Below are 25,637 nucleotides of genomic sequence, written 5' to 3' on the forward strand. Positions count from 1 at the left end.
TCTCTTTGAATAATTTGTTTATAATAACACTTTTTTGGTTACTACATGATTCCATATGTGTTATTTCATAGTTTTGAGGTCTTCACTATTATTCTACAAAGTAGAAAAAGGTAAAAATAAAGAAAAACCCTGGAATGAGTAGGAGTGTCCAAACTTTTGACTGGTGCTGTATATATAACTGCACATATTGATCATATTGATTAATCATGCCTGATGAAGTCCTAAGGGTTGAATCGTTGTTATAAATAAAATCACCCAATGAAAGTTATCTGAAATATGGTGAATCCAGTAGTTAAGTGTTCTTACTTTAGCAAACAATAAAGCAAACAGAACTTAGTTAACATTAGAAAACAAAATTAGGTATTGTCATGCAACACATTGAGTTGTAAGCACGTGTTTACCAGGAAGTAGGGTACGTATTGCATCTTGGGAGTTTTTATTGACTTGGTCTTGTTTTAAGATGATAGCCCACAGTCCCTGGAAAATAGTTTTAAACTCTCAGGAACCACATCAGTGTCATAGCAATCTACTGATATGTGTGCATGCATAATTCTTTATCATAATGTGGTCCCTGAGAAGTTGAACTTACACAAGGGAAAGGTGTTGTTGAGACTTGAGTGGTCTAGGGACCAAAATCCAACCAACAATTGCCACAGACATGCATGTGGGTTAAAGTGTATGCTAGAGAACAAAGTGAGTAAAAAGTCATAATGGCTGTTTGGCATATCTACAAATTTAGCTCTGGGTTTGTCTTGTAGATGTAGAACAACTGAGTGGATAACTTCCTCTGAATGTATCCGTGATGCCCATCAGTTTAGTCTTCTTGAGGATTCCTTGTGTGCTTGTTTTTTGCAGAAGAAAAATCACTGATGTTAATGTGCTACTTTACTACCTACAGTATGTACGACTACAACAGACCAGCAGTATAGTATGTAGTATGCATTGATCACCTATAGATGGTGCTGTGAACTAATGTTATAAATTACCACATGTATTGTTCAATGCAAATTTGTAGAGTGCATTTCCCACTTTAAATCATTAAGAACACCTGCACTTTCCATGACATACTGATCAGGGGAAAGCTATGATCCTTTATTCATGTCACTTGTTAAATCCACTTCAATCAGTGTGGATGAAGGGGAGGAGACAAGTTAAATAATAATTTTTAAGTTGTGACAATTGAGAAATGGATTGTGTATGTGTGCCATTACAGGTGAATAGGCAAGACAAAAGATTTTGTTTCCTTTGACCGGGGTATGGTGGTAGGTGCCAGGCGCGCTTGTTTGAGTCTGTCAAGAACTGCAACGTTAGGAACGTGTTCCTAATGTTTGGTATACTCGTTGTATGTCAATGTTGCAAGCCAAAAGGTGGCAGTTTGTTTGTTTTTCAGTCACCCAAAATTGACAAGAAACACAGGTCATCATTGTGAAGGATGCTGTGGTTTCACCACAGCAACTATTTATTAGCAAAATTATGGAAATTAGTTCACTAACGTCCCCATCCAATGGAAACCGAGGGGTGGGGGCAGATATGTAACCTGAAACCATTATGAATCATATCGTCTTTGTCATCATAACAGTGCACTCCCACCCATCCACCTCCCTTTGCACTTTATATCTATGATCCTGTCTGCTACAATGCTCTAGTTGTCATCCTCTTTTCAAAGTTTCTTTAAAATGATTTGGTGTAGGAATGTTACCGCCCACAACATCACCTCAACGATGTGACGTCAAATTACATTTTAAGTTGCCTTTTTGGTCACTTTTCCAGAAACCAGACAGAGGATGACAAGTAAAAGTAAGAAAGTCCCTTTGTACTTACAGTACAAGTCAAAAGTTGATACCTACTAATTCAAGGGTTTATTTTTACTATTTCCTACACTGTAGAATAATAGTGAAGACAACAAAACTATGAAATAACACATGGAATCATGTCATAACGAAAAAAGTTAGATTCTTCAAAGCAGCCACCCTTTGCCTTGACAGCTTTGCCCTCTTGGCATTCTCTCAACCAGCTTCTTGAGGTAGTCACCTGGAATGCATTTTAATTAACAGGTGTGCCTTGTTAGAAGTAGATTTGTGGAATTTCTTTCCTTAACGCGTTGGAGCCAATCAGTTGTGTTGTGACTAGGGTTGGTATACAGAAGATAGTCCGACCAAGTCCATATTATGGCAAGAATAGCTCAAATAAGCAAAGAGAAACGACAGTTCAATATTTTACGGAATACATGGTCAGTCAATGAAGAAAATTAAGAACTTTGAATGTTTATTCAAGTGCAGTTGCAAAAACCATCAAGCGCTGTGATGAAACTGGCTCTCATGAGGACCGCAACAGGAAAGGAAGACTCAGTTACCAGCCTCAGAAATTGCAGCACAAATAAATGCTTCAGAGTTCAAGTAACAGACATCAACTGTTCTACTACTACTAAAAACGACACCAATAAGAGACTTGCTTGGTCCAAATACATGAGCAATGGACATTAGACCAGTGGAGTTCAAATTTGAGATTTTTGCTTTCCAACCACCGTGTCTTGGTGAGATGCAGAGTTGGTGAACGGATGATCTCTGCATGCGTGGTTCCTACCGTGAAGCATTGAGGTGAGGTGATAGGACTTTGCTTTATCATTCAGGGCACACTTAACCATCATGGCTATCACAGCAATACACAATCCCATCTGGTTTGCACTTAGTGGTACTATCATTTGTTTTTCAACAGGACAATGACCCAACACACCTCCAGGCTGTGTAAGGGATATTTAACCAAGGCAGGGGTTTGTATCAGATGATCTGGCCTCCACAATCACCTGACCTCAACCCAAATTAGATGGTTTGGGATGAGTTGGACCACAGAGTGAATGAAAGCAGCCAACAAGTGCCCAGCATGTGGGAACTCCTTCATGACTGTTGGAAAAGCATGCCAGGTGAACCAAGTTGAAAGAATGCCAAGAGTGTGCAAAGCTGTCAAGGCAAAGGGTAGCTACTTCAAAGAAACAAACATTTTAAATAGATTGATTCACATTTAGTTCCTACATGATTCCATATCTGTTATTTCATTGTTTTGATGTCATCACTATTATGCTACCACGTAGAATATAGTACAAATAAAATAAAACCCCTTGAATGAGTAGGTGTCAACTTCTCACTGATTCTGTATGTCCACACACATTCATGCACACTAAGTCACACAGCTGCACACACTCACACAAGCAAACAGGCACTCACACAGTCATACAGCGCTCACAGTGTCAGTGTGAATTGGTCTATCAAGAGCATGTTGGTCTATTTCATTATTTCCATGGACACTAATTCTCAGAAGCCATCAGTCACAGAAACAAAATATTTAGATGTTTTTTTTTTTGGAGGGGGGGGGCATTCAATTATAACAATCTACCATCTAGCCCAAAAACAAAACACTGGAACTAAGGCATGCAAAGGCGCAAGTACCTAAACAGAAAAATATGTCCATTCCATTCCTTAGAAGAAACAAATGCAAAGTCCCCCCTCCATCCTTTAAATAACTTGACCGGTTAAAACAAAAACATCTTAAAAACAGTGAAAATCTCCAGCCATAGTGACAGTTGTACAAATATTTTACACAAACATTTTTCTACATGGCATTTTAAAAACGGAGTTTGAAGTTAAGAGGTTAAAAGTGAAGTTCTCTACAAAGTGTCCATGATCCAACCCCCTCCAGCCAGACATCCCAAAGAAAATGGTCACTGAACACACGCTGGCCACCACACTGCCTGTATAGAAAGAGGGTAAAACAATGTTTAGAAAACGTCGCTGCTATACTAGGTACCATGCCATAATGCCTATGCAATCGTTTCAGACCTACACAAATGGCATCAGGCTAGGGGGGCGGATTTGGAATTGAGCATCTGTCCAGGCCAGACTCTAGACAGTCTTAATACAGCCCCTTTATTATTACAACATGTAATTGCCTTTCAAGATCATTGAGTCTCTAACATGTTATAAGATATAATGTTCAGACTACCCTAGAAGAGGCCACAGTCCTTCAGGTTGTTCTTGATGATGACATCGGTGACTGCGTCGAAGACAAACTGCACATTCTTGGTGTCGGTGGCGCAAGTGAAGTGGGTGTAGATCTCCTTGGTGTCCTTCCTCTTGTTCAGGTCCTCAAACTGACACTGGATGTAGGCTGCTGCCTCCTCGTACGTGTTGGAGCCTTGGAAAGTCGGGGCAAGGACAAAGGGAGACAGAGAGATACCCATAAATTAGTTTAGTCTTTTACCGTCACCATTGTGAGTTCCTGAGATGTTAAAGGCCCTATGCAGCCATTATATCAATTTCAAATAATTTCTGGGTAACAATGAAGTACCTTACTGTAATAGATTTCCATAAAAATAAAATGGGCAAAAATTGCTTGTTAGCTAAATATTTCTCAAGCAAGAATTTCACTCAGACTGTCTGGGAGTGGCCTGAGTGGAGAGAACTGAAAACTAGCAGTTATTGGTCTAGCACATGGTGATGTCACCATGGAAAGCTGTAACCTCCACCCATGCAAACCTGCTGATTAGAAGTTCCTGTGTAGATTGTACACTGCTCAAAAAAAATAAAGGGAACACTAAAATAACACATCCTAGATCTGAATGAATGAAATATTCTTAAATACTTTTTTCTTTACATAGTTGAATGTGCTGACAACAAAATCACACAAAAATGATCAATGGAAATCAAATTTATCAATCCATGGAGGTCTGGATTTGGAGTCACACTCAAAATTAAAGTGGAAAACCACACTACAGGCTGATCCAACTTTGATGTAATGTCCTTAAAACAAGTCAAAATGGGGCTCAGTAGTGTGTATGACCTCCCTACAATGCCTGGGCATGCTCCTGGACAGTCTGTGGTGCAACGTGGAGTTGGTGGATGGAGCGAGACATGATGTCCCAGATGTGCTCAATTGGATTCAGGTCTGGGGAACGGGCGGTCCATAGCATCAATGCCTTCCTCTTGCAGGAACTGCTGACACACTCCAGCCACATGAGGTCTAGCATTGTCTTGCATTAGGAGGAACCCAGGGTCAACCGCACCAGCATTTGGTCTCACAAGGGGTCTGAGGATCTCATCTCGGTACCTAATGGCAGTCAGCCCTCCATGTGCTCGCCAGAGGTAGCCTATGCGGCCCCCCAAAGAAATGCCACCCCACACCATGACTGACCCACCGCCAAACCGGTCATGCTGGAGGATGTTGCAGGCAGCAGAACGTTCTCCATGGCGTCTCCAGGCTCTGTCACATGTGCTCAGTGTGAACCTGCTTTAATCTGTTAAGAGCACAGGGCGCCAGTGGCGAATTTGCCAATCTTGGTGTTCTCTGGCAAATGCCAAACGTCTTGCACGGTGTTGGGCTGTAAGCACAACCCCCACCTGTGGACGTCAGGCCCTCATACCACCCTCATGGAGTCTGTTTCTGACCGTTTGAGCAGACACGCACATTTGTGGCCTGCTGGAGGTCATTTTGCAGGGCTCTGGCAGTGCTCTTCCTTGCAAAGGCGGAGGTAGCGGTCCTGCTGCTGGATTGTTGCCCTCCTCCACGTCTCCTGATTCACTGGCCCGTCTCCTGGTAGCGCCTCCATGCTCTGGACACTACGCTGACAGACACAGCAAACCCTCTTGCCACAGCTCGCATTGATGTGCCACCCTGGATGAGCTGCACTACCTGAGCCACTTGTGTTGGTTGTAGACTCCATCTCATGCTACCACTAGAGTGAAAGCACTGCCAGCATTCAAAAGTGACCAAAACATCAGCCAGGAAGCATAGGAACTGAGAAGTGGTCTGTGGTTATCAACCAGCAACTATCAGGAAATAACACTGAACAAATGTTTACACTTTGATATAAAAACACTGGAAAACAAAATTGACTGCAGGTGTGGTGAGATCTGATAATCTTCACAACCTGCGTTCAACCTGAGCAAGGCTTAGCACCGTTCACTAAAATGTGGGATTGAAGATGATTTGTAGAGTAGCTGATAATGATATATCACTCTCTCTTACCTGCGTACTCCGGGTAACAGATAGTGAGAGGACTCTTTTGGATCTTCTCCTCAAACAGATCCTTCTTGTTGAGGAAGAGGATGATGGAGGTGTCTGTGAACCACTTGTTGTTGCAGATGGAGTCAAATAGCTTCATGCTCTCATGCATCCGGTTCTGAGGGACAGAAAGACCACCACACAATGCTTTTAGTTACCCACAAACATGTGTATCACACCATGCAAGTTTGTTCTTTGAAATAAAAATGTTTTTTTTGAAGGCATATAAAAACAGATATTTCACAACTGTTGCTATGGTTCTGATGATGTAGTTCAGTCTTCCTGACGCAATAGGGTCAGAAAATGTGAAACTCGATCTGTGGATAAATGAACACTTTTTTCATATGAGAAAGAATGAAAGATGACTGAGGGATTGCAGTAAATGAGATGAGAAAGATGACCGAAGCGTGAGTGAGTGTATAAGGATTACAGAGGGAGAGTGGAATCTCTACATCCTGAGGCTGCATTCATTGTAGCTGGGGATTTTAACAAGGCTAATCTGAAAACAAGACTCCCTAAATTGTATCAGCATATCGATTGCGCAACTAGGGCTGAAAAAACCTTGGATCATTGTTACTCTAACTTCCGCGACGCATATAAGGCCCTGCCCCGCCCTCCTTTCGGAAAAGCTGACCACGACTCCATTTTGCTGATCCCTGCCTACAGACAGAAACTAAAACAAGAAGCTCCCACACTGAGGTCTGTCCAACGCTGGTCCGACCAAGCTGATTCCACACTCCAAGACTGCTTCCATCACGTGGACTGGGATATGTTTCGTATTGCGTCAGATAACAACATTGACGAATACGCTGATTCGGTGTGCGAGTTCATTAGAATGTGCGTTGAAGATGTCGTTCCCATAGCAACGATTAAAACATTCCCTAACCAGAAACCGTGGATTGATGGCAGCATTCGCATGAAACTGAAAGCGCGAACCACTGCTTTTAATCAGGGCAAGATGACTGGTAACATGACCGAATACAAACAGTGCAGCTATTCCCTCCGCAAGGCTATCAAACAAGCTAAGCGTCAGTATAGAGACAAAGTAGAATCTCAATTCAACGGCTCAGACGCAAGAGGTATGTGGCAGGGTCTACAGTCAATCACGGACTACAAGAAGAAAACCAGCCCAGTCACGGACCAGGATGTCTTGCTCCCAGGCAGACTAAATAACTTTTTTGTGTAAAACATTTAAACGTGTTAACCATCGCAAGGCTGCAGGCCCAGACGGCATCCCCAGCCGCGCCCTCAGAGCATGCGCAGACCAGCTGGCCGGTGTGTTCACGGACATATTCAATCAATCCCTATACCAGTCTGCTGTTCCCACATGCTTCAAGAGGGCCACCATTGTTCCTGTTCCCAAGAAAGCTAAGGTAACTGAGCTAAACGACTACCGCCCCGTAGCACTCACTTCCTTCATCATGAAGTGCTTTGAGAGACTAGTCAAGGACCATATCACCTCCACCCTACCTGACACCCTAGACCCACTCCAATTTGCTTACCGCCCAAATAGGTCCACAGACGATGCAATCGCAACCACACTGCACACTGCCCTAACCCATCTGGACAAGAGGAATACCTATGTGAGAATGCTGTTCATCGACTACAGCTCGGCATTCAACACCATAGTACCCTCCAAGCTCGTCATCAAGCTCGAGACCCTGGGTCTCGACCCTGCCCTGTGCAACTGGGTACTGGACTTCCTGACGGGCCGCCCCCAGGTGGTGAGGGTAGGCAACAACATCTCCACCCCGCTGATCCTCAACACTGGGGCCCCACAAGGGTGCGTTCTGAGCCCTCTCCTGTACTCCCTGTTCACCCACGACTGCGTGGCCACGCACGCCTCCAACTCAATCATCAAGTTTGCGGACGACACAACAGTGGTAGGCTTGATTACCAACAACGACGAGACGGCCTACAGGGAGGAGGTGAGGGCCCTCGGAGTGTGGTGTCAGGAAAATAACCTCACACTCAACGTCAACAAAACTAAAGAGATGATTGTGGACTTCAGGAAACAGCAGAGGGAACACCCCCTTATCCACATCGATGGAACAGTAGTGGAGAGGGTAGTAAGTTAAGTTCCTCGGCATACACATCACAGACAAACTGAATTGGTCCACTCACACAGACAGCATCGTGAAGAAGGCGCAGCAGCGCCTCTTCAACCTCAGGAGGCTGAAGAAATTCGGCTGGTCACCAAAAGCACACAAACTTCTACAGATGCACAATCGAGAGCATCCTGGTGGGCTGTATCACCACCTGGTACGGCAACTGCTCCGCCCACAACCGTAAGGCTCTCCAGAGGGTAGTGAGGTCTGCACAACGCATCACCGGGGGCAAACTACCTGCCCTCCAGGACACCTACACCACCCAATGTTACAGGAAGGCCATAAAGATCATCAAGGACAACAACCACCCGAGCCACTGCCTGTTCACCCCGCTATCATCCAGAAGGCGAGGTCAGTACAGGTGCATCAAAGCTGGGACCGAGAGACTGAAAAACAGCTTCTATCTCAAGGCCATCAGACTGTTAAACAGCCACCACTAACATTGAGTGGCTGCTGCCAACACACTGACTCAACTCCAGCCACTTTAATAATGGGAATTGATGGGAAATGTAAAATATATCACTAGCCACTTTAAACAATGCTACCTAATATAATGTTTACATACCCTACATTATTCATCTCATATGTATACGTATATACTGTACTCTATATCTACTGCATCCTTATGTAATACATGTATCACTAGCCACTTTAACTATGCCACTTTGTTTACATACTCATCTCATATGTATATACTGTACTCGATACCATCTACTGTATCTTGCCTATGCTGCTCTGTACCATCACTCATTCATATATCTTTATGTACATATTCTTTATCCCCTTACACTGTGTATAAGACAGTAGTTTTGGAATTGTTAGTTAGATTACTTGTTGGATTATTACTGCATTGTCGGAACTAGAAGCACAAGCATTTCGCTACACTCGCATTAACATCTGCTAACCATGTGTATGTGACAAATAAAATTTGATTTGAGTGTGGGAGAGCAATATCAATGACTGATGGGCAAGGGATGAGTCTCACCATCTCCTCATCCTCGGCCAGCACAAGGTCGTAGTCACTGAGCGCCACACAGAAGATGATGGCGGTGACTCCCTCAAAGCAGTGTATCCACTTCTTCCTCTCGGACCTCTGACCCCCCACGTCAAACATTCTGGGGAGAAAATACACATACGGACTTGTTAGTATACATGAGCAAACACGCATACAAAACTTTCAAAAAGTATTTTCAAACATCTCCACATTAAACATTTTGCATTCTCTTTCAAAACATCACACTCCTCATGAACACTACAGCTGGCAAACTTTAGCCCTGAACTGAACCCTCTGTAGACTAGAGGGTGTCATCAGCTGGCATAAGGCGCCCGCATGCTTCCCAGCCAAAACAGTTCGGAAGAGTTTGTGCAAATATAACATTTGACGTTTGTTAGTTTTGGAAGTCGGTAAGGTTTTTAGGGGGCTGTTCGAGCACAGGTGTATTTTTTTTATTTTTTTCGAGGCCAGTTGAAGTCGGGAGCCGAAGTCTACGCCCTTTTATCTGATTGGTCAACTGTAGGGATTCTTCAAAAAGGTCAAAAGTTGTCATTCAACGAGAGACGACTCGTTTTCATGGACATTTCCTCCATTGAGAAATACTACACCAAACATCTTAGATGTAAAATTGCACGACTTAAGATCTCCTTAATTACAGATTTCAGAGTTCTTAGATTCATTCTGACTTTGAGGAAGTGTATACTGGCTACAGTGTCTCAAAATGGACAAAGTACTATTGTTGTTTTGTTCTAGTTTTTCCAAGCAAAGGTCTTTTAAGGGAGTATGCGAGCACATTCGTTCGGTTCGCCGCCAGCCGAATTGAAGCATGCCGACGCCTTTTGGCCTGTTGAGAAACCCCCTTATGGCGTATCTCTATACAGGATTTACCTCGGTGTTTTACCCACAAGGCTCAGACTTTTCTGTTTCCATCTATGTGGGCCGGCACACGTGCCTCACTGGACCATGGCGCTGACATACCTGTTCTCACATGGGGCCAAAGCCAGGCCACTGGTCTTTTACATAATGGCTAACTGAACTTTAACACCTTCTCACAAAGTAGAGGTTTTGATTATGCAGAGGTTGTTGATGCTGCTCTTCACAAGTCTTTACTGTCACAATTTTCCTTGTATAACAAGGGCGTATACACTAGTGTAACATTGGTGTTTGTCAAAAAGGGGCACTAGTGGGTACAGATGTTAAATGAGGTGGTTTCAGACACTATTAAGATGCACCCTTAGAGTGGGTACACTGGGGACTGTCTCACTTGAAGTGGAGGTCTTTGAAGGTGAAATGAGTCTCCACGATGCCGGTGGTCTTCACCCTGGTCCTCAGCACGTCTTGCTGGGTGGGCACATACGCTCCGTGGGCTATCCTGTCCAGGTCATTCAGATAACTGGGAGAGAATGATGGATAGGGAGGTCAGTGTTAGCAGTTTGTTGAATGTCGCATTTGTGTGGAGGAGGTTAGTGTGCCTTCTTGAAGCAGGACTATGTGTGTTACTCACTAGGCGGCGGAGTCGTTGAGCTGGTACTCTCGTGAGCGGCCAAAGCAGGCCTGGACACCCCCGTCCTTCCAGAGGCGCTGGATGACTCCGGCCAGCTCACCGGTCATGAAGCCCTCCTCTGCCGATCCCGCCAGCACAAACAGCTGACGAGCATCATCCTGGTAAGGGACATGAAACAACTAACGGTTAGGAGGCAGAAGCAGTAAGGTAGGGGTTATTCAGACATTCTCCCTATTGTTTTAAACCTAAGATTCCACACAGACCTTCTGGTAACCTGGCTGGGTGAAGGTGAGCTATATTGTTTACTTCCACCCATTAACTTCTTCCATCTATGAAATAGCACAAATTTGTATCTTTTTGAGGTCAGGGCAAGAGGTTGAGCTGGGAATTACTTTTCTTCACCTCTCCATTAAAAACTACCATCAACCCTCCCCATGCCTCTTATAGCCAAACCCTATCCCCTGCCATTTGACCCCATAGACTAACCACCACCACTCCTGAACTCCCCGGCACAGATCTAGAATCAGCTTGCCCTCACAAAAACCTAATCTTAACTATAAGGAATAAAAATGTTTTTTTTTTTAAAAAGCACAAAACTGCTCTTGAATTATCGTGTAGATCTCCCAGTGTCCTACTCCACTCACCGCTCTGGCTGCTTCAGCGAAGTCTATCTTGAGGCGCCCCATGGCTCTGATGATGGCGATGATGGACTGGATGGTGTTGCTGTACACCACTGCCTTGTACTGCTTACACTCCTCCTCTGAATAGCCCGCCTCATGGATGATCCTGGGAGGGAGAGAGCGAGGGAAAGTAGCAAGACGTGGCAGAGTAGAACAGGAAAAAGAAAGCATGAATAAACTAGGCCTATTGCTTGTTATTGAAATGTGTTATGGAACAACATTGATACACCTACAGTGAACATTTCTATTTAAATAACGAGAAACTTACTTCATCTGTTTGACAATGGTACTCTTCCCTGACTCCCCAGCACCTGAGAGAGACAGGGACAGAGGAAAAGAGAAGGAAGGAGGCCAATTAATGAATGATAGACTTAACATTCTCCATTCATTCATGGCTGTTTTGACTTGAGCCATTGGGCTAGATCCTAACTTGAGATCCACACATGTAAGCCTAACTCACGCTTTGCACAAGGCCCTATGAGACTAACCTGTCCAGGGACTGAGTAGCTCATAGGTATTCAGCGTTGGGAAACGAAGTGTCTGATCTGCCCTAAAGGGAGTTCGTCAGGCTCTAGTTTAATAGGATTAATTAACTGCATCTTCCTACCAATGAGCTTATAGCTCTGGCATGCTGAAGACTTAGCATCCCGCATTATACTCTGACTTTAACTGGTTGTGTACACCATCCACAGCGTCACATCCACTTCGCAACGACTGATATGAGTAGGAATGTCACAATAATAAAAAACGATACCAGGCCAAGTATCATGATACTGAGTATTGAACTGAACTTCACACTGTTCTGAACTTCACACTGTTCAGTGTATAATAGAATACTGCATAGAAAGGCTGATTTGCTAATATTTGCAAAGGCCTACCTGTGATTTGGCTGGAGGAATGAGAGGAAGGAATATACATCAGGGAGGACGGGTCATAATAAAATGGCTGGAATGGCAAACACATCGAAACCATGTTTGACACTATTGCACTCCGGCCATTACCGCGAGCGCGTACTCCCCAATTGAGGTGCCACAACAAACCTCCTGTGATATAAACGTATAAATGATCTGCATGTCATTGTGTCAGTAGGGAGAAAACACTGCATGAAACCGTCACTCTTCAGTTAAGACACACCGTCTCCCTCACTCTCATACACACCTGTCGCTCAAACACACATCGCTCCCTTTTTAAATATTACGCACCAGAAAGAAATTGATACAGTTTATGCCTATATGAACTACCTTTTGAAGCACTACTCATGGGTAGCAGAACATTTTCCTTTTTTCCTGTGCCAAATCAAAATTTGCCTAAACTTATTGTCAAGTTAACAGGTTGTTAGTTAGCTAGTTAACATAGCTGAACGTTTGTTATCAAAACAATCATCTGTGACCCGGGATTAATTTAAAACAGCCCGCAACATGATGTGAATTTCTATAAAATGAGCAGAAAGCAAGCAAGCACCGTTTAGGCTAGAGACAAGCAGTTGTCTTTGCTGTAAAGTTACAAGCATGCCCGTGGCAAAGCTCTGCTCCATTTTCCCTCTTAACACTCAGAGGCTGCTTGACAGTGAATTTGCAAAGTCTACTCAGACTGATCTATGCTGAGAGAGGCATTTTCTTCCTGGGGCTTGAAAGAGTAGCGCAAAGTATGTATGACTACCGACAGAACACCGTCAAAGCATTGGAGCTGAACAAATGGACAAGACTAGGGTATTTCAGACAGGCTACACATTGCTAGCGGTAAAGTCTCAACGTCCAAAACACCAAGCGAGGTAGAAAAATAACTTAAAATACATAACTATTGTATCCCTTAACTCTGCTTAAAAGTTATAGCTGACTACCCTGTCGGATCCTTCTTATAGGTTAAGCCGAATATATACAGCTATGCAAATCTATAATTTGTGTGTGCAATATACAAACATGACATTGCTTTTATTTATAATTCACTACCTTTTCACAATTACAACAATACTGAATGAACACTTATTTTAACTTAATATAATACATCAATAAAATCTATTTAGCCTCAAGTAAATAATGAAACATGTTCAATTTGGTTTAAATAATGCAAAAACAAAGTGTTGGAGAAGTAAAAGTGCAATATGTGCTATGTAAGAAAGCTAACGTTAACGTTCCTTGCTCAGAACATGAGAACATATGAAAGCTGGTGGTTCCTTTTAACAGGAGTCTTCAATATTCCCAGTTAAGAAGTTTCAGGTTCTAGTTATTATAGGAAATATAGGACTATTTCCCTCTATACCATTTGTATTTAATTAACCGTTGACTATTGGATGTTCTTATAGGCACTTTAGTATTGCCAGTGTAATAGTATAGCTTCCATCCCTCTCCTCCCTGGGCTCGAACCAGCAACACAACGACAACAGCCACCACATCGAAACAGCATTACCCATGCAGAACAAGGGAAACAACCACCCCAAGGCTCAGAGCGAGTAGCGTGCGCTAACTAGCCAGCCATTTCACTTCGGTTGTTGATAGGCTTGAAGTCATAAACAGCGCAATGCTTGACGTACAACGAAGAGCTGCTGGCAAAACGCACGAGAGTGCTGTTTGAATGAATGTTTACTTGCCTGCTTCTGCCTACCACCGCTCAGTCAGATAATTGTATGCTCAGTCAGATTATATGCAATGCAGGACACGCTAGATAATATCTAGTAATATCAACCATGTGTAGTTAACTAGTGATTATGATTGATTTTTTATAAGATAAGTTTAATGCTAGCTAGCAACTTACCTTGGCTTACTGCATTTGCGTAACAGGCTGTCTCCTTGTGGAGTGCAACGAGAGAGGCAGGTCGTTATTGCGTTGGACTAGTTAACTATAAGGCTGCAAGATTTGATCCCCCGAGCTGACATGGTAAAAATCTGTCGTTCTACCCCTGAATTAAAAAATATATATATTGTTATTGTGCGGACAGTGGAAAATAGTGATTTGAATTTTACTTCATATCGTCCACCCCTAAGCCAAATGCAGGCAAAAATGTCAACAAAAAAATGGTTAAGTTTGACATTATGGGGTACTGTGTAGATGACTAGATTTTGAATTCAGGCTGTAACAACAAAAGCGTGGAATAAGCCAGTGTATGAATAATTTCTGAAGGCACGTCAATGGAACTGTAGCCTACTGTTCAGAGGTGTTAAAGGGGAACTGAAATCTAGACCATTTCTTGCAGTAAAGTGATACACCAAAATGTAGCAATTTCAGCATCTTGAGTGAATGTGCAGTTACGATAAACTTGCTTATAAAGATTGATACTATTTCAAACCACATAAAATATGCATCCAAGCTAAACTGAAATCTTGGCAGAAATATGTTGGGTTGTTTTCACAACCTTCTATTAACTTACAAACCGGTCAAACTGATGTAATTTGGAAATTTTGCATCGAAAATAGTAGTTTAAAGTTCTTGCATTCTCTCCCTGGTCCCTAAACACCTTTGTGCCGCAAAAGTGCATAAGGCAGTGGTGCCATACTAAAATGTTTAAACAAAGAGTGATGAAAAAGATCACAACATATAGCATAAAAATTGATAAACTATGAATAATTGACATTACAAGCGCAGCAATGTGTTCCCTCATCTCAGCCATTTGTGTGAATTTTCCAAAATTATATTATGGGAGAACACCATTCTAAAACACGCACCTGATGCGAGCGTTTTTAATTTATGCGACAGGGATGGATATACAGCCTAATTGTAGAAACTTAGAGGGAATATCTAAAATGTAACCAGGATTGTGCCTTACTGCCTTTGGATAGTAGAATAAATGCTGGTTTTAATGGCATATCAGGAAATCTTTGCTTGTTATCTATGGTCAGATTTTGGCTGTAGGCTATTAAAATCAAATCGTATGCGTCAACATGCAAGGAATACAACTGGTGTAGACCTAACAGTGAAATGCTTACTTACGAGCCCTTAACCAACAATGCCATTAAAAAAAATACAGAAAATAAGCGATAAGAATAACAAATAATTAAAGAGCAGCAGTAAAATAACAATGTGGCTAAATACAAGGGGCACTGGTGTCAAAGTAATATGTACATGTGGGTAGAGTTAAAGTGACTATGCTTAGACAATAACAGAGTAGCAGCAACGTGGGGGGCAATGCAAATAGCCTGGGTAGCGATTTGATTAGAACCTCAGGTCTTATGGCTTGGGGGTTAGAAGCCTCTTGGACCTAGACTTGGCAATCTGGCACCGCTTGCCATGCAGTAGCAGAGAAAGTCTATGACTAGGGGGCTGGAGTCATTGAACATTATTAGGGCCTTCCTCTGAGACCGGCTGATAGAGGTCCTGGGTGGCAGGCAGCTTGACCCCAGTGATGTACTGGGCCGTACACACTGTCCTCTGTAGTGCCTTGCGGTCAGAGGCCGAGAAGTTGCCATATTAGGCAGTGATGCAACCAGTCAGGATGCTCTCGATGGTGCAGCTGTAGAACTTTTGAGGATCTGAGGACCCATGCCAAATACTTCGTCTCCTGAGAGAGAACAGGTTTAGTCGTGCCCTCTTCACAACGGTCTTGGTGTGCTTGAACCATGTTAGTTTGTTGGTGATGTGGACGCCAAGGAACATGAAGCTCTCAACCTACTCCACTACAGCCCCGTCGATGTTAATGGGGGCGTGCTCGGTCCTCCTTTTCCTGTAGTCCACAATCTGCTTTGTCTTGATCACGTTGAGGGAGAGGTTTATGTCCTTGCACCACACAGTCAGGTCTCTGACCTTCTCCCTATAGGCTGTCTCATCGTTGTTGGTAATCAGGCCTACCACTGTTGTGTCATCAGCAAACTTGTTGTTGGAGTCGTGCTGTCATGAGTGAGCAGAGTACAGGAGGGGACTGAGCATGCACCCTTAGTGTGCCCAGTTCCCTCCTGTACACTTATGACTGCACGGCCAGGCACGACTCCAAAACCATCATTAAGTTTTCCGATGACACAACAGTGGTGCTTTGGATCAGCATGGAGGATGCGTTGTTGCCTATCCTTACCACCTGGGGGCAGCCAGTCAGGAAGTCCAGGATCCAGTTGCTGAGGGAGGTGTTTAGTCCCAGGGTCCTTAGCTTAGTGATGAGCTTCGAGGGCACTGGTGTTGAATGCTGAGCTGTAGTCAATGAATAGCATTCTCACATAGGTGTTCCTTTTGTCCAGGTGGGAAATGGCAGTGTGGAGTGCAATAGAGATAGCATCATCTGTGGATCTGTTTGGGCGGTATGCAAATTTGAGTGGGTCTAGGATAATGGTGTTGATGTGCGCAGTGACCAGCCTTTCAAAAGCACTTCATGGCTACAGACATGAGTGCTACGGGTCAGTAGTCATTTAGACAGGTTACCGTCGTGTTCTTGGGCACAGGGACTATGGTGGTCTGCTTGAAACATGTTGGTATTGCAGACTCTGACAGGGAGAGGTTTAAAGTGTCAGCGTAGACACTTGCCAGTTCTTCAGCGCATGCTCGGCGTTAACGTCCTGGTAATCCATTAGGCCCTGCGGCCTAGTGAATGTTGGCCTGTTTAAACGTCTTACTCACATCAGCTGTGGAGTGCGTGATCACAGTCTTCCGGAACAGCTGATGCGCTCATGCATGTGTCAGTGCTACTTGCCTCGAAGCGAGCATAGAAGTTATTTAGCTCGTCTGGAAGGCTCATGTCACTGGGCAGTTCTCGGCTGTGCTTCCCTTTGTAGTCTATAATAGTTAGGATGTTGAGTATATCCTTCCCGTCCGACTTATTAAAATAAAAAAAATGTCCAATTCGGAGTGAGTAATCGCTGTTTTGATGTCCAGAAGCTCTTTTCGGTCATAAGATAAGGTAGCAGCAACATCATCTACACAAAGTTAAACAACGTGGGGGAAAAAGAAAACTAACAAAATAGCACGTTGGTTAAGAGCCAATAAAAACAGCAGCCATCCTCTCCGGCGCCAAGGTAAGATAGGCTATGTAAAACGTCCAGGTTTCAAACGATGATATGGCTGGCTAGGCATCGCAAATTTAAATATTTTGGTTATGGAAATGTATAATATCATTCCAATGTTGAGCAAATAGGCCTATTAGTATACACATTTTACTCTCCCAGTCTGTCTGCGGGCCCGCCGGCCCAGAGCTGAGGTTTCGTGTGCATTTGCATAGTATGTAGGCTATGGACAGCTCCTATGATATTCTAGAGAATATGGTTGCATCTCCCTGACCTGAACCAAATGCACAATAGAATGTGCAAAGTATTTCTGCCTTGTGCTGCAACACTGCCTGGCTGGGGGCTGTGCGTGCACACATGAAGAGCAGAGTGTCAGATTTATTTTTAAAAGCGCTGCACACAGGTATAAAAGTTTAATTTACTTGAAATGTAAGTCTACTGAAGTGAGACGGTCCTTGTGTTCCTTGGCCATTTTTTTTTTAAACAACCTAGTTTGTGAACAAAACAATGTTAGACTTTCAAAATGCGAGGGAAGAGAAGCAATGTGGATACTAGTCGCTCAGGAACAAACATGACTTGAGTCGCATTACCACGGTAACCTCCCACCCTTAAAGTGGAAGGTGAACATTTGTCTCAACTGATATTTTGGTTAACTTCTTGGATATAGGGGGCGCTCTTAATTTATGGATAAAAAAAACGTTCCTGTTTTAAACAAGATATTTTGTCACGAAAAGATGCTTGACTATGCATATAATTGACAGCTTTGGAAAGAAAACTGACGTTTCCAAAACTGCAAAGATATTATCTGTGAGTGCCACAGAACTCATGCTACAGGCGAAACCAAGATGAAACTTTAAACAGGAAATGAGCAGAATTTTTGAGGCTCTGTTTTCCATTGTCTCCTTATATGGCTGTGAATCTGCCATGAACGAGCCTAAGCTTTCTGCCGTTTGTCCAAGGTGTCTGCAGCATTGTGACGTATTTGTAGGCATATCATTGGAAGATTGGCCATAAGAGACTACATTTACCAGGGGTCCGCCCAGTGTCCTTTGTCTAAATTGGTGCGTAATCTTCAGCTGCAGGCATTTTCCCATGGGATTCAGAGGAGAAAGCACACTTCCACGAACGATATATCAAAGAGATATTTGAAAAACACCTTGAGGATTGATTCTAAACAACGTTTGCCATGTTTCAGTCGATATTATGGAGTTAATTTGGAAAAAAGTTAGGCGTTTTTATGACTGAATTTTCGTTTTTTTTTGGTAGCCAAACGTGATGTACAAAACGGAGCGATTTCTCCTATACAAAGAATCTTTTTGGAAAAACTGAACATTTGCTATCTAACTGAGAGTCTCCTCATTGAAAACATCCGAAGTTCTTCAAAGGTAAATGATTTTATTTGAATGCTTTTCTGGTTTTTGTGAAAATGTTGCCCGCTGAATGCTAACGCTAAATGCAATGCTAGCTATCAATACTGTTACACAAATGCTTGTTTTGCTATGGTTGAAAAGCATATTTTGAAAATCTGAGATGACAGTGTTGTTAACAAAAGGCTAAGCTTGAGAGCTAGCACATTTATTTCATTTCATTTGCGATTTTCACGAATAGTTAACGTTGTGTTATGCTAATGAGCTTGCGAATGGAATTACACTCCTGGTTTTTTTTCATAGCTAAACGTGATGAACAAAACAGAGCGATTTCTCCTAAACAAATAATCTTTCAGGAAAAACTGAACATTTGCTATCTGAGTCTCCTCATTGAAAACATCCAAAGTTCTTCAAAGGTAAATGATTTTATTTGAATATTTTCTGGTTTTTGTAAAAATGTTGCCTGCTGAATGCTAATGCTAAATGCTACGCTAGCTATCAAAACTGTTACACAAATGCTTGTTTTGCTATAGTTGAGAAGCATATTTTGAAAATCTGAGACGACAGTGTTGTTAACAAAAGGCTAAGCTTGAAAGCTAGCATATTTATTTCATTTGCGATTTTCATGAATAGTTAACGTTGCGTTATGGTAATGGGCTTGAGGCTGTAGTCACGATCCCGGATACGGGATGGCTCGACGCAAGAAGTTAAAAGGCTAGGATCACAAAAAAATGAAATATTTCACATTACTTAATAATAAATGTATCGTTTTCAAAACCTTACAATGTATGCTAATCCATGTGTAATTTCAGCTAAATATATTCTATTTGCTAAAAATTGTGGCTACTAGATGTATGATTAAAAAAAATATATATATATATATATTTTTTTTTTATCTACCTGCCACAGTGGCTGGTGTACCAAAAAGTTAATTTGAGATTTTAGACCCTGGCTGCTAGCAAGTGGTGGCTCTCAACAAGGTCAAGGTGAGGGTGAAGCAGAGAAAGTGAAAGCTGGGGAACACACATACATTCTTTATTTTATATTTGAGCTATTTTGTTTAAAAATGGGGCAGCTGGTGGTCGAATGTAACATCTCTAACTTAAGTTTATTCAGTAACCAGTTCACAATAACATTGTTCTGAGATATTGTAAACATCTTCAATTAATCAATGATAATTATTAAATGTAATGGTTATTTTTCTGTTTTTATTAAGATGCAAAAAGGTTTATAAACAAGTTTAAGCAATATAGACTGTTTTAGAAAAACACCAATTACTTTAAAACCACTGCAAAGACCCATGTTGGAGCATACTGCAATAATATATGGACTAATATATAGAGAGCACCTAATGGTTGGGGAAAGCCGCTTTGTGACAAAGACCCTACTGGCTCATAGGGGTAGGCAGGTAAGTTAGATTCATCCCATACTCTTAGAGCCATGTAAGTTTGGGTCATCGTGCCTCATTTTAGAGCCACTGCCCAGGTAACATTTGGTTAATCCCAAAGTCTTTGAATCGGGCGAGTTTGGTTAACCGTGCTAGGTCTTGCAGAAGCAGTCAGGTGAGAGTGCTTCATTATGCCCCAGTTGCATTTGTTTAGCCCACAGTTTCCCTCACAGCTGGTAATGTGAACCAGCCTGTGCATGTTGCCAAGCAACCGCCTGTTGTAGAGAATCAAGAAAACCAACAGGGTGAGGAAAGTGACAACCTACTCAGTTAACATCTTGGCCATCCAAGTTTAGGCTAAAATGACAAGATTAGAGAAGACTTTCATGTTATCATCCAAATTATCTATTATGAAGTTTCCTACAGTGACTTTGGGTTGCACTTCTTGCAAATGTACTGTAGCTTGTTAGTGAGCGCTAGTAATCATTGTATGTTACATTGACAAAATGTATCAAAAACCATCCCAAGACCAGAATCATAAACATGACACTATCCATCTTCCTTGGAATATGCCTTAATTGTGCACAAGGGCACACACTTCTTCTAGACTGCCTGAGCTGCCAATGGACATTTTCTGGGAAGCCAGGTTGGGGCTGCAGAGTATTTGCATGTAAACACATCACACAGACAGCACGCATGGACTTCAGGTTTCACTTTCAAACACTCAGGGGAAGAAAAAATTCTAATGAAAATGAGAAATTCTGAGCTCGAGTTCAGTCCCTATGGACAAAACCAACAGCGATACAATTGCAAAACATATCTAATATTTCAGTAGTATACACAAAACACAAGTCTATTTGGGAAGCAAATGAAGAAACTATGAAGCCTGTGAACTTCACACCACAAATAACTTGGGTAATTGACTGGCAACAAAAAGTATTCGTATGCTGTGGGAATCATTTATAGCAAAAAGGAGAGTAGAAGAATCGGTGTCCATTTCCAGCGATTGTTATAGATTCATATTTTAGCTAGTGTGATATGTCATATGGCTGCTACTAGATTCTAACGTTCACTACAGTTGTACCAAATACAGTATATTGTTGCCCTTGCACTTTTACTCTCAAATAAGTTTGGAAATTAAAAATTGGGTTTTCAACTAACGTAAACTCGTACATCGCCTAGGTCCGTACAATTGCCCTGATTTTAGCACCCCAAAAATGTTATACTTCCAGATCAACTGTAATGTCAATACCATTGTAAAGAACAATTTCTCCCCTTTCCAACAGAATAAATTACATGACCTAAACGCTGCCCGTTTCTGCATAATTCAAGCAGGCAATGAGCTCAGTCTGGTCTTTTTTTAAAAATGGCGGATGGGGAAGCGAAACTAATGCGTGAGAAGGAGAGCTGTCGTGTGGGAAAATTTCTTTTTTTCACTTAATCACTCGATCTGTCCAACTTATCGTCTCTAAAATGTAAATAAAACACTATAAAGAGTTTATATAATGTGTCATTACATACATATTTGAAGGTTTGTGTCGAATTTGAGTCTGGTTTTTCGGGCGGTGCTACAGTGATCTTAGAATTAAACAGCGGCTTTGAGAATGATGATAGCATGCAATGACGATGCAAAACAATGACTAGATATCCCACCCTTACCCCGTCACTGTCCATTTCTAGTTTCTAAACGATGAGAGAAGTGCTACACCTGGTGGAGAGAGATTGTAAGACAGAAATAATTGCTTTATGCGTGCTGTACGTTCCGACATGACATGTCCCAATGTAACAGGAGGGTCTGTTTTTTTCAAGTTTTCTCCAATACTATAGAGTCATGTCCATGTCGATAGAGCCCTTACCATGTCGATCAACGCTTGAATAGAAAACTAGTTCACACCCCCAATTTTGAAGTCAACAGTCCCATTAGTTCTCTTTGTAGCCTTGTTTGAATGTTGAGGTTGCGCACATTTGTACGGAATGGGGTGTGTTTACGTTATGGTTGAATATTGAATACTTCGTTTAACAAAATGTTCCATCCCAAGAATATATAAAATATTATCCCGGCATATAAATGTCTGGATTTGATTAGAGCTTTGATCGGCATGAAAATTAATGCCTGATGCTACCAGAGCCCCACGTTAAAGAAATGTTATGAGCCCTATATTAAAACCTCATCAGGCCCCAGGACTAAGGCTGTGAAAGTCTTGGAATTTGAGGTTAGGCCAGGTCAATGTACACAGTCACCAACGCTGCTGTGTCATTCTCTGTGGCAATATGAGGCTCAACGTGGTTAGAAGAGTCGGTAATGAAAGAAATCATATACTACTGGAAAAACAATATGCTTATGAAAATATTAGTTTATAGTTCTAAAAAAGTACATGCAACTTCATGTATTCCACCGCAAACTGTCAACACAGGATAAATATATAGTTTCTGGTAATAACAAAACATGTTTTGTTTAGATACTTTTCCTCAAAGTTTATAGCAAGTCAAGCTAGCGTATACTGCAGAGCAGCTAGTTAGCTAAAAGCTAGGCTGAAGACAATGGCATCTTCAACCTAGACTAGCTTTAGCTAGCTGCACTACAGTGCAGGCTAGCTTGACTTCCTATGGAGTTAGAGAAACAAGTTGAGGAAAAACAAGTTGTCACCTGAAACAATACATTTATCCTGTCTTGAATGAAATGGCAAGGCTCGCCATCTTGCGTTACAAACACGCCACTTGTACGTTCGGTAGCGAGGCAAGACTGAAGATGTATATCATTACGCCGTACATTACCAGTCGACGTAAACTAGGCATTACAGCCAATACGCGTCCAAAACAACTTGGGAGTTCGGAAATGGCCGACTTTAGAATTGTGTTCAAGACAACTGGGAACGGGGGAAAAAAACATGGGGGTCAAATCGTGTAACCCCGGTCATCCGACTCGGAATTCCAAGTTGGAAACTTCGGCCTCTAAGATCACGGACGATTTGACCTCGATTTCCCCACTCCCAGTTCTCTTGAAAGTACCATGAATGCGTAGTTGGTTGCTTTCCTGCCCTCCCGCGTCACTCTATACAAAGATCTCCGCTAAACATGGAATAACATGGTTTATCCGTGTCTCTATGGCCGCGGAGTACTAGTTGACTACCAATATCATATTGCCGATGTCTGCAACTGATACAAACAAGCGACGTATAAAGAGACGCTTCAAATGAAAAGCGAACGGACTAGATTAAAATATAAAATAGACATGCTTAAATACATTTCATGTTCAATCGAGTTATTTGCGTATTTTAGGCTACTGTCTAATTTGTCTCAATATATGCCCATTTCATGATGTGTAGCCTAACATGTGCACAATGTTCCAAATCGTTGACTTATCAAATGTATTGGGTAAACTCTAGGAGATGTTCCGTCGTCAGTAGCGTGAAATATTTATAATATTAAGGAAATATTTGAATTGAGAAAGATGATCCGAGAGCAGCGCTCCCTTTCATCTCGCTATCAGTAAAGACATGCTCCAACAAAGCACTTAACGACCGATTTCTCTGCGTGGTGCTTTGGGAAACGCAATTACAGTACGGCCGTTGTAGGAAATATGCAGAGTTAAAAACACTCGAAAGAATCAATTCCATCGCTATAGGGAAACGGGGCCCTGATTGAGACTACAGTTAGATGGCCGTGACACCGGAGAGAGATTAGCTAGCCAGTTAAAAGCTAACTAAGGATGGGGTACTTGGCTAGCTGCGTGGCCAGTAGTTCGCTATCCAACAAGGGCTAGCTAAGTAGCTTGTTAGCGAGCTATTGACTAGGCTAACGTTAACTAGCTAGCAATTTGGATTTGTTCAATTTCATTCAGCAAAGTTGTCAATGTTAACACTATCAAACTATTGTACACCAACTGTATAAGACTGTTCGATATATAGTTAAGCAATATAAGCTAGCTCAGGTTAGCCAGCAAGCTAACTTTTCATTCAAACATTCGTTCGACACTCCGTCTTGGTCTCACCGAGCAGAAGCAGCTTGACTTCCCGTGCTGCTTTTTCCCCATCGTCCCGTAAATTCCTGTCGATTATTTTACTGCGCTCCTGCGCCGCCTTATCACCCGTGCTCAGAGTACACCCCATCTTCAAGCAGATTCCCCAAAAGGTGTAAAAGTTAAAAAGATAAAATGTTCAACATGCACAAGCTAAAAGGAGGGCGCCTCCCTCGAGTCGGAGATTCAAACACAACCCTTGCCTCGCACCCAGGCTAGCCAAACAAATTGTTTCTCGGCAGCACTATTACTTCACTTGAAAACTACTTTTCGTTGCTGTTTCTATCTATGTTATCTGCCGATGTATACGTATTCTGATGTTTCGGCAGCGTTCACAATTTTCACGTTTCTTTACGCTGTTGAAAGGTTTGTTTCCTGTTCTTCAAATACCCAATGTATGCGCATGCGTGATAGCGCGCAGCACTTTTTAATACCCGCATCAAATTATATTTTCTGTCTGGCACCAAACTGATAATATTGCTGCTCTCTTGAGGTGATGCCCTGAACCCATTGAGATGAAGGCAACATTTTGTACCTGTGAGTTTATAACATACATGACAGGTTCAAAAAGCAGTTGGGTGCATTATATGCAATATCATATCTATCTCTGTTTTATCTTTACAGAAATGCAGAAGTCAAGAAAGTAGCCCACCTACCTAATAGTGCAGTGCCAGGTTTCACAGCCTGGGCCAGCGATATGAGTATATAGCCAACAAACAGGGTAGATATCTGGATAAAGGTATATTTATTGCACCATAATAGTCATTGTATTCCATCAATGTTAAATCCTAATTTTGACAATGCAAATAATTCACACTATTGTTCAATTATGTGATGATATGCTTTATAACGCCAGTGCTGGGGGTTGAATGTGTAGGGCCTATGGAGTGGATCCAGAGAGGCTAGCCAGTGTAATCTAAAATGGATTATGGAGAGTTAACGGAGACTAATGGAGATTAGGCATTGAGTTAATAAATGGCTTTGCCTGGCTGTTTGTTTGTTGGCTGCGGTGGGTGGCTTGTGCTCAGTATAGATGCTCAGCCATTTAAATTATGACACTTTGTAATGTTTTTATGGATCCTAGGCACGGCCGGCCCGCTCATTAGGCAGGATTAGGCGGTCGCCTATGGTGGCAGATTGACGAAGGTAGCATTTTCTGAGCTAAACTGACCAAGACGCATCTCCAACGTCAACACATAAAACCTAGTACTACCCCAAAACAATGACAATTTCTCTCAACCAGTGCCATGTGGGTTTTTAAGGTGAGCGCTGATGCCGCCCTTTGATAAGCAGTGACCACTTTGTCAAAGGCAGGGGCGCTAAATATTTTGCTTGTCCATTCCCAGCGCGCCTCTCCATGTGCTGTTGGAGAGACGCATCTCTGAAGTGCTCCACCAATGTTCTGTCAAGAAAATTATCTAACATAAATCATGTAGCGGATACAGGATAGGGTCAGTTGCGATTTTAGCATGTACATCTTGGTGGGGCATGCATCCCCCCCAAAAATGTGGGATGAATGCCAGCAAAGCTACTACACAACACAACACGAAACAATACATTAATTGCACTATAACGGTGACAAACAGTGCCCACAAACTGTTAGGGCT

At 42.3% G+C, this 25,637-nt stretch overlaps 1 protein-coding gene across 1 annotated transcript; it reads right to left on the minus strand.

Moving 5' to 3' along the window:
- Positions 1-3,102: 3,102 nt before the first annotated feature.
- LOC112252534 (guanine nucleotide-binding protein G(i) subunit alpha-1) lies at positions 3,103-24,427 on the minus strand. The gene is made up of 9 exons (XM_024423838.2): positions 24,004-24,427; positions 11,609-11,651; positions 11,305-11,446; positions 10,661-10,818; positions 10,421-10,549; positions 9,148-9,277; positions 6,019-6,172; positions 3,997-4,188; positions 3,103-3,745 (listed from the first exon to the last, which is right to left on the minus strand). The coding sequence occupies exons 1-8, from the start codon at positions 24,119-24,121 to the stop codon at positions 3,998-4,000; spliced, it is 1,065 nt and encodes a 354-aa protein (XP_024279606.1). The 5' UTR covers positions 24,122-24,427; the 3' UTR covers positions 3,103-3,745; position 3,997.
- Between the last annotated feature and the right edge of the window lie 1,210 nt (positions 24,428-25,637).

The sequence above is a fragment of the Oncorhynchus tshawytscha genome, linkage group LG06, assembly GCF_018296145.1.
Source record: "Oncorhynchus tshawytscha isolate Ot180627B linkage group LG06, Otsh_v2.0, whole genome shotgun sequence".
Lineage (NCBI taxonomy): Eukaryota > Metazoa > Chordata > Actinopteri > Salmoniformes > Salmonidae > Oncorhynchus > Oncorhynchus tshawytscha.

Excerpts from the sequence above, each read along its gene's own strand:
- LOC112252534 (XM_024423838.2), bottom strand. The coding sequence starts at position 24,121 with ATGGGGTGTACTCTGAGCACGGGTGATAAGGCGGCGCAGGAGCGCAGT. Across the intron at positions 9,278-10,420 it reads TTCAAAGACCTCCACTTCAA|AATGTTTGACGTGGGGGGTC; the intron begins GTGAGACAGTCC and ends TTTTCTCCCCAG. Across the intron at positions 4,189-6,018 it reads CTGTTACCCGGAGTACGCAG|GCTCCAACACGTACGAGGAG; the intron begins GTAAGAGAGAGT and ends CGACTTTCCAAG.